We start from the raw sequence: 16,766 nt of genomic DNA, 5'->3' as shown, positions 1-16,766 counted from the left end.
AATTTTTTTGAATCAAATTTTTTGGTTTATGGGAAAATGGTAGTAGTCATACAATTTCCATATATGAAAAATCATTAATCAAAGACTTTTCGTGCAATTGGATCTATTTAAAATCTCATCCTAATTTATCTACAAAAGAATCTTCACTCATGTAGAAAAAATAGTAACTTCGCACTAGAGCGTTTAATGTAAATTCGAACTTTGCTGCATTCTGATTGGTTGAAAATTCGCTGCAAGTAATGTACTAAAAAATCCCTTCCCTTTCTTGAAAAGGGGGGAGAGTGCTAAGTAGATCCATGCAACTTTCTGTACTAATGGAATTGCATGAAAAGTGTATGATTAGCTTTTCTCCATATATGAAAATTGTATGATTAGCATTTTTGGTCATCCCGGAATGAAAAAGTGTAAGCGGTAAAAAACGTTTATTCCAAACTGAATGCTACAAGCATTGGCTTTCTAAAAAACGATGCCAGAGTTACATCATTTCACTTCATACTTAACATGGAGGATAAAACTGAGAAATCGAAATGTTTCTCTGACAGAATCTAAGTTCTTCTCATTTTTTTGAACATTTTTGAAATAAATTTTCCAATCAAAAAGCTTTTGATCGACGTTAGAGGGCGGTCGAAAAATTTAGTTCTTTGCCCTGAATTGAATAGTTGGCGCCTTTCAATCCAAGATGGTGCAATTGACATTTTCACATCTCCGTAGCTTCGCAAAACTGGCCCTAACAATGACAGATAAAAATCATAAAAAACATCTGCGTGAAAATTCTAGACGCAAAAAACGTCGCTGATTCGCAAAAAAAGAACTTTGCTCAACAAAATAATTCACTCTAGAATATGAGGAAATAGGAGAAACGGATTATGAAATGACAGGCTGGATAGCCTTTCATAGATCATCTGCGAATCGCATAAACCATCTGTAATATTAATTATGATTATTATGATTATTTTCGAGTTCAGATTGATAATATTCTGCCTAATATTGTTCTATATAATGCAAATTGATATACTTTGCATCAGGTAAGTTTTCAATTTGATCTAAAGATTTGCCATAATTCAGTTAGGATTGTTTGTAAACCAAATTAATCGACCAATAATGAGTTATTAGAGCAAATATAACAGAGCGAAAACAAACAATCGGAGTGCGGTCTGTATTTAGACAACATCGTATTCATACTCGTCAGTAAACAGACAATTACCATATTAACCAATCAGAACCGAGATTAGAAAGCAAATTTACGAAATAAATAATTATTTATTATTCATTTCTTCCTTGTCTCGATTCTGATTGGTTATTACAGTATTTGTCTAAATACTGACAAGTCTAAATACGCGGTTGTCTAAATACTGCTACGTAACCAAACAATAATTCTGCATAAAATGAGCACATAAATTGAACACACAACCATTCTTTGTTGGTTGGAATAAACGACAGTGTGAATCATCGTGTATGTTTGTTTATTTTGTCCGCAACATTCCCGAACATAACAACATTTTTTGTAAAGTGTTTGAGCAGTAAAGAAAAAATTTTGATTAGGACCAACTCAAGAACTAATTGTACTGTGGAAGGATTGGACACAAAGGTTCCAAACAATCGTATCAGCTAAGAAAAGATTGATATTGGCGACCCGTTGGGAAAAAAAACAGATACCCGGAAATTGTGATTCCAGGAAACTGGGAGCCGAGGATCAGCCGGCGAAGAACGACAGAAGGTAGATAACAATGCCTCTGTCAAGGAACGAAAAGAAAAAGAGGTCTATCGGTAGAAATAGTTAGTCGAATATAGTACCAGGCAAGAAGCCGAAAAAAGGTTAAAAGCGATTTTTTCTTGTATTTGGGCTGAAAAGGTCACAATGTTTGTACTAGAAAAACCCAAGCAAAAAACACTAGATTCTGATTTTCCTAAATTATGAAAACTATTAACAGTCTAACAGTTAAGTAGAACACAGAAAATAAAGAAGCATATGGAACAGAGCAATAGGGTACCAGTAGACTTGATTTGGCGTTGTAATTTTTGATCAGAAGAATAAGCGATATCTCCACGTGGAAAGGTTAATACGTGGAGTTATTTCTATGTGCAAAAATTTTGCACTATGGATGCTCCAAATTTTGCGAGGGAGCGATATAACTGATGCAAAAACCAGTAAGCGTTGGTCTTTTTAAAAATTAAAAAAACTTTTCTTCAAAATTGTCGACATACCACGGGAAAGGGCAACAGTTTTGTGAAACGGGAAATGGTCAGTGACGTCGAAAGACAAAGGCTCGAAATTCGGGCAACTTTTCAAGAAAAAGCCACAGAGTTATCTGCCCGGCCGGTAAAAAAAATTTGAAACAGCTGCAATGGACGAGGACATTCTGCAAAAAATTGCAAGAGGACAGAAGTCAATCGAGTAGAGAATTCACTCAAATTGTTTCGGTATGCAACAACAGTCATCAGAAGATTTCAGTACTAGAGAGACACTGCAGATGTTTGGAGTATTTAAGACCCGTCTTCTACAGAATCGAGCAGGCCAGGAGAACAAAAGTTTCTTGACAGTTTTTCATTAAACTGGGAAAACTCATTAGCTTATAAAACTTGAATTTTATTGCGAAAGCGTTGTTGATTATCAATAACATCTTCAGGAGCATAAGAAACCGATAGGTTCTTACCTATACGAAAAAAAAATCGGATGAGGTCAAGGTTGTGTTCTATAGCGCTACAGATGATGTTAGCGTGTTCAAACAATTCAGTCACAGACAATTCAGCCAATTTCAAATTCAGACAATTCAGTCAAAATGAGTGAGACAATTCGGCCAAAGACAATTCAGACAGTTTTAAAGTTTTAAAACGTGCGCGCAAAAACTTTTCACATGCGGCAAAACATCGAAGCTTTCAAGGGACGACTTATAATTAATTCCTTTCAAATGCACATAAAACAAATATAATTAACAGAAACAAAAGTACCTAAACATAAAAAAAATTTATGTAACTCATTATGTTTCCAATTTTAGAATAGTACCTAAGCAAAAATCAAACTCAACAAAAATCTGCACAATAATAAGAAGTTAAACAATTTACGCGAAAGTAGAACCGAGATTGGAAGTTTTACAGGCGGTCAAAAAGGATATCAGTTAAAGGATTGACCACCCCTACCACGTACTGGTCACCTGTATCTTGATGGTTATAGCATCTTTGTCTTGATGGTTATAGATACCCTGAAAAAAAAACCAACTTAAGAACGGTCTCATTAAATAGCAATGTACAATCGGAAATTGCAAAACAGTGGGTTATTTGGACGAACAGCAAGAATTCACCTTATAAACCGAGCATGCTCATTAACCGAGCCCCTCAAAAACTCAAGCTAAACAATTTGCTAACGAAGTTCGAGAAAAAACCTCATACACTGGTAACGCTCCCCGACAGATTGCTTCAACGCCCAAATTGACCTGCCTCTTTATGCAGCGCCTGCAATACCGAGTTACCCAACATCTCTTCGGAGTATAAACCGAATCAGGCAGCAAGCCGTAGAAACAATGCACAAACCAAAAAACCTTGAGAGTGTCGACGAAATTCCTGAACCTCTCAAACTCACACACAGCGGTGATACGTTCCTGTATTTTGATTCTGGTAAGTCGGACAGTCGAGTTTTAGTTTTTGCAACATTACCAGCGCTTGATTTGCTTTCTCAGCCGGAAATCTGTCATTGCGATAGAACGTTTTCGGTGGCGCCAGTTGTCTTTTACCAAGTTTATACTATTCATGGTGTAACCGAAAACGCAGTTATACCCTTGGTGTATGCTCTGCTGCCCAACAAGACTCAAGACACATACGAAAAACTTTTTGGCTGCTTAGAGCAAATTGGAAAAAAAGTAGTCATTGATTTTGAAGCTGCTGTTCGCAACGCCATAAGGAAAATGCAGTCTGATATAGAAAATCAATTCTGTTTTTTTTTCCATCTAGGACAGGGAATATGGCGCAATGTACAACAACTTAGATTTACGCGCAAGTACATGGACGATGATGAGTTTCAGCTGAATGTTAAAAGAACGACTTGAAGGCATTCGTTCCCGTTGACGACGTTATTTTCGCTTTTGAGGCTCTCCGAAAAGAGGATGCCTCAGAGGAATTTCAGAGTCTATCGGACTATTTTGAAGACACCTATATTGGTACCTGTCGAGGGAAAAGACGCGTCAAACCAAAATTTGACATTGCCAATTTGAACAATCGGGTGCTTTCAATCGGGTGCTCAACGGTGAACCTCGTACGAACAATGCATTGGAGGCATGGAATTCAGCTTCAATAAATTTGTGTCGACAAAGCACACCGCCCTCCCCAAGCTGATCACACGTTTCAAAGATGAGCAAAAAAATGCCGAAATAAATGTAGAGAGACTGATGTCCGGTGATTTTTTAGAAAACCGAGGCCCAAGTATTCACTCGCCAATGAGAAACTCGTTCAAAACGCAACAAACTACAATGGAGATCATATACAGAAGTATTTAAAACTTTGTACCTTCAATGTACATATATCTTAAAATTTATGCATAGCAAGTTTGTTTTGATCTTTGAAATTTGTTATTTGATGTTTCACATTTCTTTGCTAAAGTGTTGAAAGCCTTCTGACTCCAATCAAAATAGAAAAGTTTTAAATTTTCCTTTTATCTAGTCTCTTTAATCTAAATAGGCCAAACTGTCTTTGGCTGAATTGTCTGAACTTTTTTGGCTGAATTGTCTGTATTTTAAATCGGCTGAATTGTCTGTGGCTGAATTGTCTCTGCGTCGATGTTAGTCAGATCATCGGCCAAGTCCTCCTCGATACGAAATTGGGGGACACGAAAGCTCAATGGTACAACTTAAAAGACTCCCAACACTTGCTCTGCCTAAATAAAAGAAAAAATTATTAATCTCCTTTAGTCCCATTTCATCGTGAATTTGAAAAAAAACGCCTTAAGAAGACTACTTTATCTTTTTTATCTTACGGACGGCAAAAACCGCAATTGCGACTATTCAGCTCGAAACTCGGATGTAACTTTTAAAAGGAAATATCAAAGTTTTATGCCTTATATTATCAGAAGATGCCTTGTGTGTATGAAATATTAGAGATTGTGCGGCAATCGTAAATCGCGGAATACTACAGACCCGATTTGGATATCAAAAATTGATCTGAAAAGTTGCTTACTCACAGATGAACCTCAGTGAGCCGATGAGCAGACAGTGCAACCATAGCATTCTAGGCGGCACATCAACGGCATTTATAAACTTGAAACAGGGGCGGATTTAGGGGGGTGGTTGTAGGGGGGATAGCGGACGCTCTTCCCCTCAGGAATTCGACCCCCTGCCGACCCAAAGGGTCCCCCCTTTGATACTTTTTCAGAAATCCATTTTTGGCCGACCGACCCTAAAATTTTTCTAAAGACGCCTTCGGCGCCAATATATACATACTTTGAGGGGGAGCGCGCCAAAAAAAACGCGATTTTTTTGTCAAAATTTTTCAAAAAGTTCCCAAAAAGGCTTTTTTGACTGTTTTTTCAAAAATTTTACTGCGGCGCAGAAAATTTAGCCAAAATAGGGGCAAAACAGTGCTTTGGGAGAGCTCGAAAAATCAATTTGGTCGACCTAAAAAAAAGGTCATCAAAATTTTCGATTTTTTTTTGAAAATCCGCCCCCCCCCCCCCCCCCCCTCGAGAAAATCCTAGATCCACCCCTGACTTGATATGAAAATTTATGTTCAGGGGCAGAAAGATATGCTAAAAAAACTTCCAGAGAGTGATGGTTTCACTGTCAGGCAATTACACGAGTTCCTATGGATACCTGAACTACCTCTTAATCCTAATCAAAAGTTCGGATGAAAGTTATTGGTGGAAAGGATGAAATGTAGTGAAAGAAGGGAAGAAAAAGCGCAGCAGCAGTTTAGGTTATACGTCAAGACCTTATCACAGATCAGAAAACCCAACAGTCAAAACTATTGCAAAAGAAAGACGCTAAAAGTATACAAACATGCTTTATTCTTAACCTACATTTACTGGTAGTAAAAACGGAGGGGCTCAGTTACGAATTAACGACGAGAAACAAGTGCAATGGAGAAAAAGGTTGAAGAGAAACTGAAAAAAAACGCAACAAATATTCGGATAAAATTTCCTTGATCGACTCAATCAATCATTGCATTAGGCTTATAATTACTCTAGCGACAACAACAACGGAACAGTTTAGACTGAATAAAAAAATTCATTGTTTGAATTGGCTTGCCAAATCAAGGAACGACGTTTGAAACGATAAAAAGAATGAACTTGAATATGTACAAAACCATCATTTCGAAGGGTGGAAAGTGATGCCTCAAAACGGGGATTGGGACGGCTTTGGAAAAACGCGGAGATCATGCGGTATCATACGCGCTACACTTCTAACCTAAAGTAGAAATGAAACACTGGTTTAAACTACTTTCAAGCATTAGCTAAAATCTGGCCAAAACACTTTCATTCAAAAAACTTAGGGATCAGAAACCTTAACTGCCACTTTTTTTTGAAAAAAACCCTCAAGACGCCAGAAACATCGTTAATAATAAGTGTAAATAGATTACTAACAATTGATTATGAACACAGACGCTTGTCTGATAAAAGTATGAAGTTAGTACACTATTTGCCGAAAATTCCGCGGGAAAAACAACGCAACTGTCGGAAGCAAATAAAACGAAGGATGAGGCTCAAATGAGCGCGCTCAAAAAATTCATAGCGTTTTTGTCCAAAAAAAAACAAGAAATCGAAAATACATAACGACATCGTGTCCAGCGCAAAGTCGGAACACGAATAAGGCTATTGAAAATAAATTAAGGCGAAGGAACTGAACAACGCGTTTAAAAACTGTCATACAATCGAAGTTTGAACTAACGTACACAAGTGTGCATTAATTTTTTCAAATTGCCCGTTAATGAATCAACTAACGATGGTAGAAAATCCAATTCTTCATCTAATTATCTGACCCGGGGCGTCGGCCATTGGTTGAATTAGCATCTATTTTTGTATCTGGAACATTTTGATTGCAACAGCTTTGAACAACAAATTTTTTAAATGAAAACCCAAACAAGACTGCTCGTATCAGAGCGAAGCCCTGAATGTTCCGACTGCCTTTTAAGGTTTATGGAGCAGTAATAACATAAAAAAAATTGAAGGTAATAAAACAAAATAAATTCTTTTTTTGAAATATGAAGTTTTTTATGAAAATCATCACCCAACACGCCATATAAAGTACAAAAGAATAGATTTTGCTGCTAGTAAGAATCAATTATGGCAAATAAGCTTAATTCAACCAATTTGGAACGATTTCTAGAACGGATTAAATCTCCGCTTACGCATCGAAATTCGGAACAAAAATACGTTCGAACATGTTTGCAACAATCTTGTTAGATTGGTTCGAGGTTTCGATGCAGAAATTATCAGTGTCAAAACAACTGATAATATAACAAATACAAGACTGCTCGTATCAAGACGAAGCCCTGAATGTTCCGACTGCCTTTTAAGGTTTATGGAGCAGTAATAACATAAAAAAATTGAAGGTAATAAAACAAAATAATTTTTTTTTTAAATTAGAATTTTTTCTGAAAATCATCACCCCACACGCCATATAAAGTACAAAAGAATAGATTTCGCTGCTAGTAAGAATGAATTATGGCAAATAAGCTTATTTCAACCAATTTGGAACAATATTGTTAGATTGGTTCGAGCTTTTCGATGCGAAAATTATCAGTGTGAAAAGAACTGATAATATAACAAATACAAAACTGCTCGTATCAGGGCGAAGGCCTGAATGTTCCGACTGCCTTTTAAGGTTTATGGAGCAGTAATAACATAAAAAAATTGAAGGTAATAAAACAAAATAATTTTTTTTTTAAATTTGAATTTTTTTCTGAAAATCATCACCCCACACGCCATATAAAGTACAAAAGAATAGATTTCGCTGCTAATAAGAATCAATTATGGCAAAAAGCTTATTTCAACTCATTTGGAATGATTTCTAGAACGGATTAAATCTCCGCTTACGCATCGAACTTCGGAACAAAAATACATTCGAACATGTTTGCAACAATCTTGTTAGATTGGTTCGAGCTTTTCGATGCGAAAATTATCAGTGTCAAAACAACTGATAATATAACAAATACAAGACTGCTCGTATCAGGTCGAAGTCTTGAATGCTCCGACTGCCTTTTAAGGTTTATGGAGTAGTAATAACAAAAAAAAGTTGAAGGTAATAGGACAAAATAAATATTTTTTGAAATTAGAAGTTTTTTCTGAAAATCATCACCCCACACGCCATATAAAGTACAAAAGAATAGATTTCGCTCCTAGTAAAAATCAATTATGGCATATAAGTTTATTTCAACTAATTTGGAACGATTTCTAGAACGGATTAAACCTCCGTTTACGCATCGAAATTCGGAACAAAAATACATTCGAACATGTTTGCAACAATCTTGTTAGATTGGTTCGAGGTTTCGATGCAGAAATTATCAGTGTCAAAACAACTGATAACATAACAAATAAAAGACTGCTCGTATCAAGTCGAAGCCCTGAATGTTCCGACTGCCTTTTGAGGTTTATGGAGCAGCAGTAATAACATAATAAAATTAAATGAAATAAAACATAATGAAATTTTTTTTCTAAAATTTGAATTTTTTTTATAAAAATCATCCCCCCACACGCCATATAAAGTACAAAAAGATAGACTTCGTTCCTTAAAACAAACCAATTATGGCAAATAAGCTTCGTTAAACCAATTTGGAACGATTTATAAGACGGGTTAAATCTCCGCTTGCACGTTAATAGTGCGATTTATATCGCAGGTTAATTGTCCCAAATTGGTCAAAATGGCCAAAACGGCAATCTTTAAAATGATCACAGGTGAAATATTTTTTAAAAATTAAGCTCAGGATAACAATACCTTTTGAATGATAAAAAAAAATTCCGTCAAAAATGGCTAGTTAAAAAGTCGAAATTTGTCTGAAGAAAAAAAAACCCAACCCGAGCACAAATATTCCGTTACTTTCGTATCGAAAGTCGGAACAATTATTAGTGAGGCATTACAGACAATAAACTGTGACTCCATAAAAAATTTGAATCCATAATTTGGTATTTACACAAACAAGTTCCATATGATCAACGAGATGTTGTTCAAGAAAAACAAAACGGTTATCGCTTTTCAACTGCGTGCTCCTATTGTGATGAGAATCCAGAAACAAAAACCAACAACCCAGATTGTTAAAAATGATTGATGTAGCTTGCAGTTATTGCTGGTGCACTCATATGAACTGCCAAGTTCAGATCATGGCAGTTACTTCAAATTATTTTTATAACGCCGATAAGACTCAAATGATGTTATCGTCAAAGATTATGCAGGACTACACGTTTCCAGATTACGAATCTAACATGTGAGTTCAAGCTGAATTTGAGACCCGTTACCGGAAGGACTATCTCAGTTCGGCTTCGAGGCCATTCGCCAACATAGCACATCAAAGGAAAGTCATTTAATACCCAGAAATCCCCTAAGGTTCGAAAAAAAAAGATTAATTAGAAGAAATCAGGGCCTGAATGCAACACGATAAAGCGAATCTTAAACAGATTAGAAGACCAGATTCGCACAGGGAAGCTGCGTTACGATCGAGTGCCGAAAAGCCGAAGATCTGAAGGCATAAATTATTACAGCAAAAACGCTCGTAGAGATGTGGGTAGCCCGTCTCAATTGAGCAGCTCATCAAAAACTCTGATGATAACCGAGGTTGTAATGGCGAGTCAGCCGGTTTGCTAGAAACACGCCATTAAATACAAGACAAACACGATAATCTAATCGCGCAGACTACCAGAGGTGGAGAAAATTGTTGCTCCTGTGGGCTAAAGTATATTGCAGTATATTGATTGACTTTTTAATGTTTCATGTAAAATTTTGAATTATTGGAGCAGGATTGTATTTGCCGCTGGTTAATTATTCAACTTGAATTACTTTTTTACGTTTCTTTTGTTGAGTTAACACGGAATTGGGATCTACTTAACAATCTCCACCCATATCAAGAAAGGGGGGCAGATTGTTAAGTAGATCAAAATGGTCGATTTATTCGATTTATTCATAGGGGTGGAGATTTTTAAGTAGGTACCATGGGGGGATTGTTAAGTAGATCCCGGAATTGTTAGTGCATACTTCTACCATTGGGACAAAGAATGTTCAAAAAACCAAAGATCGACTTCATAACTCTTTTGAACCATCACATCCAAAACTATCTCAAAGTTTGCGGACTGCTCTCTTTGAAAAAATTATTTTGATCTAAATTTTGCTATAGAGAATTTGCAAAAATAGCTTAAACTGTCAAAAACAACTAGTGAGCATTTTGAGTATACTTTGCATGCATCTTTGAACTTTCAAGCGACCGTGATATATAGTTTTTGCCTTCAAATTTAGCGTTTGTATATAAAAATGTTCTGAAATGCATGTAGAAATGCTGCGGTCATTTTTTGTTTTTGGTTAATTCTGGCTGGGCCAACTTTTTTGAAGCTTTTCATGCAGATTACAATTCTAACCTGTTATCGATCTGATATCTGAGGAAGCCACTGCGAGTGGCCACGAAGTCAGCCACCACAGACTCACTGGGAAATGGGTCCCCCCATTTCGACTGGGTCATACTACTGCGCTTCTTCCACACTTGGTTCATTAGTTTGTATGTTATGACAGCGTCTTCCACTACCATTTTAACTATGGCCGCGTCACCTACAAACCACAAAAAAACTGACAATTATAAACATCTCAAAAATTACTTTTTTACAGAACAGCTGATAATTGACATGAACAAAAAATAAAACGTTCGAAATAAAGGTCAAATCTGGAATGCTTGGACAAGCATAACAGAAATATCCAATAATTTGCGATATTTTCAAATGAACTTGAAAGTGGACAGCGAAAAAGATTAAAATGAATTATCCAAATATTTAAGGCTAACAACACCAAATAACGCCAAAGAAAATGTTTGAAAATGCTTCTTGAATATACTATAGTTGCTTCGACCGACGAAACAAAAAATATATTATAAAGTGCATAGAACGGGAGTTTAAAAATTTGATCACGTATGATCTCCCCCTTACATGGTTTTTGATCGAATGAAACGTTGAACTGCTGTTGGCGTATCAGTTCCAGCTGGTTCTTCTCTCCAGTTCCCATTTGACAGTAGATGCTGAAATATCACTTAATAACTCTTACAAACTAGATTGAAAAATTGATAAGTTTATACAAAATTTGCACCTCACATGAACGAGAAAACTGAAAATCCCTCTCTATGAAGATTTTATGAAAGGTTGCATGAAAAGTACATGGATGAAAAAAGTTTGGACCCCGGAAGTAAAAACGCTCCGAAAAAACGCGATTTCGTGGTCAAAAATTTCCAAAAAGTGTCTAAAAACGCCTTTTTTGGCCTGTTTTTTCAAAATTTGGCCTGCGGCGCAGCAAGTTTGGTCAAAATGGGGACAAAACAGTGTTTCGGGAGAGCTCGAAAAATCAACTTGGTCGAACTAAAAAAAGGTCGACAAAATTTTCGAAATTTTTTTGAAAATCCGCCCCTCCCCCTCGAGAAAATCCTAGATCCTAGACTCACGGAATCATTTGAATCCGCAGTTTTCTCACGCAGCAATAGCGAGACCATCAGTTCTTAACACATGCGAATGAAAAATGTTTCATACAAAACGTCAGCCTGGTTTTCAAAACTGTCTTTGTCAACACTTCACTGCATTAAAAGGGGGCTGTTCTTATGCACGAAGAACCGAATGCGCGAAAATTCTCAACCAATCAATTCCCTTTAAACTGTCCAAAACTGACTGATTTTATCTATCTTTTTTGGAATTTTGAATACTTAGCTCTGATTGGTTGACATAATTTTAGCCCGTTCAGTCCTTCGCGCTTGGGATTTGCCCTTAGGAAACAAACTAGAGTTATTTCGATTGTGAAACATCAACCCTCACAACTGTTCAACTAGCAGACCGTTCTAGGAGCAGACAGTGACCATTTCTCGGTGGCGACGTCAACGATTGACTTCGAACAAAAAACGCTTTGAAACTTCATTAGTACCCGGTCAAATTTTCTGCCATATAGACCAGTCTGCTAATTGCACCTGTTTTCATGAAGTGATGATGGGAGACAAACTTAGTAGTCGATTGATTGGATGGATTTCACTTCAGATCAAATGGTTTTACATAATTAGACGAAAGCGAAATTAGACGCAGATAAAAACTATACAATTAAAACAGTGGATTATGGGGAGTTTATCCGCCACAAAGTTTGACTAATTAATTCTTCTGCGTGACTTAAAACAGCCCCGCAAATTAAAATTCTGTCCCAAAAATGTCAAAAAAATATTTGAAAAAATTGCTTACTGAAACCATGAACGAGAACCTCAACTAAGACGAAGTTTTTTTGGAAGAATGATTTGAAGGTACTTAAGTCTAATTTCGCTTCTGCGTCATTAGCATAACCCAGTCTCGAGTCAGGACAAGAGATATAGTTAGTCACTGGTGAGTGGATGATTCCATTTACAAAGGATGGGGGGAGGGGGCACTTCATTTCACATCTACTTACTTGCAGTGAGCCAAAGAGCTACAGATGACAGCAGAATTTAACCTTCGGCAACTCAAGCTCACATTGCATACTGTTTAACCATACTGTTTTAATATTGCATAAGTTTTTTATTGTTCCGACCAATAATAAAATGAAAATTGAATACGGTTAGTTTCAAGTTATTTATACTTTTTTCCCCACAAAAAATCAAATTACAAAATTAAAGGTCAGACCAGATCGAGTGATGTATCATATAAAGTCCTTGTTAAGATTTGATCGGTATTTTAGCAAAAAAAGGCAAAAAAAATGAAAAAAATCTAATTGAGGCAAATTATATTTTTTGCTGAGTTGATTTAAGTCTGTATCTTGTTCCCATTACATTGCTTAGGTTTACTATCTATAAATCTTCTCTGTTTTTAGGCATGAGCTTGCTTAAGAGTGAAGATTTGAGACATCAAATTAAAGCAGGTCAAATGAACAAAAGTAAGTGATAACTGCGCAAGTAGCACAAAATATTCAAATCAAAAATTTCTTTTGAAATTTTTGTTCTGACTTTCGTAACGAAAGTAACGAAATATTTGTGATCGGGGTGGGGTTTTCTTTCTTTAGACAAACTTCGACTTTTTAACTAGCCGAGCAGTCTTGTTGTACTTATCGTCAAAGATGAGAAGAAATATAATAATTGGATGTGCTTTTTTTTTACAAAAAAAAATCAGGTACCTCTATTAAGCGTCAGATGAAGTTGACTGATGTAGACTGAATAGACATATCGAAGCCCTTCAGTCCTAGCTCAAATGTTTTTAGAAACCGATTTCTAGAAAGAGTGCAAATTGTCAAAAAAAAACATATTTGAAATCTTCGCAATTAGATTATTTTATAGCAAAAGTTACATCTTTTAAAAAATAATTAAAATCAACTAAACAGAAAATCAATTAAACACATTAACACGGGAAGCTACTAAATATCCATTCGGGATACTAAATTCAAGGCTTTATGTTCTAGCCCTGTTAGTCGTGACCCCGATTCAAATAAATAATTTCAAAGACGTTATCTGAGTGGCAAAGAAAAACCAGTCAGATTTTTTGGCGACCCTGACACTACTTAGTTTGTAATGCGACAACTCGCGTTATAAAAGACAACTCGCATTAAAACACAACTCGCAATATGCTCACCGCCGCAGTCGCGCCCACGTGTTGCGAGCTTGCCAACAGAGGGTGGGACTTTATACGAAATTTAGAGCCGGTTATTGCCGCAAAGCGGCGACGCGCGCATAGCGTGTCCACAGGCGACCTTAAACCGAGAATATAAAGTAAACTTCAAAAAATTGCGAGTAGTCTTTTGTTGCGAGTTGTCGCGGTGCCTATTTAATTATGATGAAAAAAGTTCGCCGTGAAAATTTTCGATCCAACGAAGAAAAAAAAACAGTTTTTTCCTTATATCAAATAAACAAACGCTTCATCAAAAACATTTTACGGCAGTTCTCCAAACAAATTTCTTGTTTCCCAAACGATTCTTATTGTTTTCAGCCATAATTGGCAAAAAATACTGTCGCCTAAAAAATTTAAATTACCAGCCTAACAACTAGCTATTTTTTTTCTTTTAGAATTCTAAAGTTTAATGGGCTAGGGGGGGATAAAATAAATCCATTTTCCAAGAAAAACCCAATAGACAAAAACTCTGACAATTCGACGAGCTATATTAAGATATGCGTTCTGAATTTCATAAAACAATATCTGAGCCCATTGAAACACTTCAAACTAATGTTATTTATCGTGTATTCGATCCACTGACATGGCAAGGATAGTGTGTGAGGACGAGCTCTCACTTGACCTCTAGCTTTAGATCTACCACAGCCTGACCAACTTCGGGTGCAATTTTGGTACCACGTGAAAGCTATAGACGCAAAAAAAAACGGCTTTGAGTTGCAAAAATGAGCTTCGCTAAACAAAATAACACATTCTGGAATGTGGGGAGATAATAAAAATGGACTATCCTCAACAGAACTTTTAAGGCCTACTGATAGCTCCTCTGCGATTGGCACGAACCACATTATTATTATTCATAAAAATTTTTCCACACGGTTGAGATATACCTGTCCAAATTTTCAATCAACTTGACAAAAGTTCCTTCAAATAAAATTCGGTGATTGACATAAAAGTTAGCGCGAGACAAATTTCTAATCACAATATAGATATCAAAAGATGATGAATGTTTTTAAACTTGAAACGATCTTGAGTGCAGTCCTTCTCTGTAAAATTCCGAGGAATTAAAAATTGCTTATTTGGAACTAATTATTAGCAAAACTATGCGTTTTTTACATCCATATGTCTGTAATACCTAGCGCGTAAGCTCCATCAATTTGAGCCAGGCGAATCAATCCATTTTTCAACGCACGGAAATAATCAATCTGAATTGAATTGAGGTAAATCAATAGGTCCCATTGATTCTATTCTCTACTGGACTGAAAACCAAGTCGCTTTGTAATTTAATCTGCTTGTGTGTTGTGATGATGAAAGAAAAGCTCAAAACCTTCAAGTTTTAAGTCACGACTGAATCTAATTGTTCTGATGTCAAAATTTATCGAAACAAAATTAAGTGCAGATACGAGCAATGAAAGTGACAAAGTATTCGCGATTGGTGTTGTTTTTTATTCAGAAAAGCTTCGGCTTTTTAGTTAAGTTTTTTGAACATTTTTTACTATCTGATTAGTGTCGTTGCTCTGAGCTCAAATTTTAAAAAAAACATCTGTGAACATTCTTTTTAATTAACGGGGGTTTCAATTTGATATAAATATCACGCATATGTTGCGTTTTTATAACCCTTGAAAGCGGCGAATTCAATAATTGAATAATTTCAAAACGAACTCAGACCATCATACGATTCGAGACATGGAATACATCCTTTTGTATATTTCATTGTATGGGGGAGACAAAAAGAACTCACATAATCAGAAAAAAAATCATTAATTTTTCCATTTTTTTGATTATTTTATCAATTTTTTGAAGTAAAAATTTTGCCCTGATAACAACCAATTCTGTTGTTCCGACTTTCGAAGAAAACGGAATGTTTATGCTCGGTCTGGTTTTTTTATTCAGTCAATTTTCACCGATCGAAATAATAATTTTCTACAAAATTTGTTTATACCCCATTGAAGATATCAACTTCTTGTTTCTATCTTATGATGGTGTTGTAGATTTTTCAAAAGAAGTTAACACGTTATGATAAACGCTAGAGGGGTCATTGGAAGTAATAAACTGTTACCATGTAGACTTGACTGCGTCCAGTTGAATGTGATCGCTCGACTCTTCTTTCGGTTGTTGTGGTCGATATTCGTAATTCCAACGAGAATCCACTGTGTAATTCAGTGCTCGCATTTGTTCACTCACTTCCGAAGTTAACCCTTCGAAAAAAAATTGAGATAAAAAAACAACGATATATCGAGTCTTGATTCATAAAAATAAAAATAAAAGAAAAGATTTCAATTCGATCTATAAATCGTTTTTTACACTTTTCTGATTTTCTCTTCCAATATTATGCCTATTTTCTACCCCAATTCACCTTATTAGTAACCTATTATACTCTTATTTATAATTTACATAGGTTACCTTCCAGTGAGAACTCGGTCAACCCAAAGTGCTTGTCAAGTGCAATTCCAAGTCTAAACGAACATCGATGCTAACAAAAAGTATAGTACAAAAATTAACTCAATAGCATAGTTGCTTTGAAGTCGCGGCACTCTTTTTTTGCGGAATTGCCACGATTACCTGAAGGGTGTTTGTTTCAAAGGTCTGAAGAAATAGGACATGTTACGCTTAGCAGCTCGCGTCTGAAAAAAAAGCAGGTATCAAAGTCAACCAAATAATTCGGCCAATCAGAACTGAGAAGATGCTAACCCAATCCGAAATCTGATAGACCACGTTGTCAAGGGAATGTGATCCAATTTCGGCGTTGACTATTTTAGTTCGCAGCTGAAATCAAATTAGCGCACGTTTTCATTGATAAAGATGTCTGGCTGTCCAAGAAAAAAGAAAAACAAAACTCTGTAGATCAAAAAGACAAAATGGGGAAAAAATATGCAATCAGGAGCAGACTTATGGGCATGGCTTTCGACATTTCATTTTCAGGACCCTGATTTTCAGATGACTTCCTGAACTTTTTGAAGGCACCTTTATGGGCGCCAATTTATAGTAATCTAGAAGGTGA

General features: G+C 36.0%; 2 protein-coding genes across 3 annotated transcripts in view; one reads left to right on the top strand and one right to left on the bottom strand.

Moving 5' to 3' along the window:
• Window positions 1–16,766, top strand: part of LOC134839467 (heterogeneous nuclear ribonucleoprotein D-like-B) — a 393,489-nt gene that overhangs the window by 114,122 nt on the left and 262,601 nt on the right. The window lies entirely within an intron of this gene.
• LOC134839097 (voltage-dependent calcium channel subunit alpha-2/delta-3-like) overlaps window positions 1–16,766 on the bottom strand; it is a gene marked incomplete at its 5' end in the record, with an annotated part of 80,159 nt that overhangs the window by 42,651 nt on the left and 20,742 nt on the right. Inside the window, 7 exon segments of one of the 2 annotated variants that reach the window (XM_063854526.1) lie at window positions 10,544–10,730; window positions 11,102–11,190; window positions 12,585–12,602; window positions 15,825–15,963; window positions 16,169–16,221; window positions 16,328–16,389; window positions 16,457–16,531. In XM_063854526.1, coding sequence (XP_063710596.1) covers window positions 10,544–10,730; window positions 11,102–11,190; window positions 12,585–12,602; window positions 15,825–15,963; window positions 16,169–16,221; window positions 16,328–16,389; window positions 16,457–16,531 — 623 coding nt within the window. 2 annotated transcript variants of the gene reach the window in all.

The sequence above is a fragment of the Symsagittifera roscoffensis genome, chromosome 2, assembly GCF_963678635.1.
Source record: "Symsagittifera roscoffensis chromosome 2, txSymRosc1.1, whole genome shotgun sequence".
NCBI lineage: Eukaryota > Metazoa > Xenacoelomorpha > Acoela > Convolutidae > Symsagittifera > Symsagittifera roscoffensis.
The sequence above is the reverse complement of the archived record's forward strand: the minus strand, read 5'-3'. Positions and strand labels throughout refer to the sequence as shown.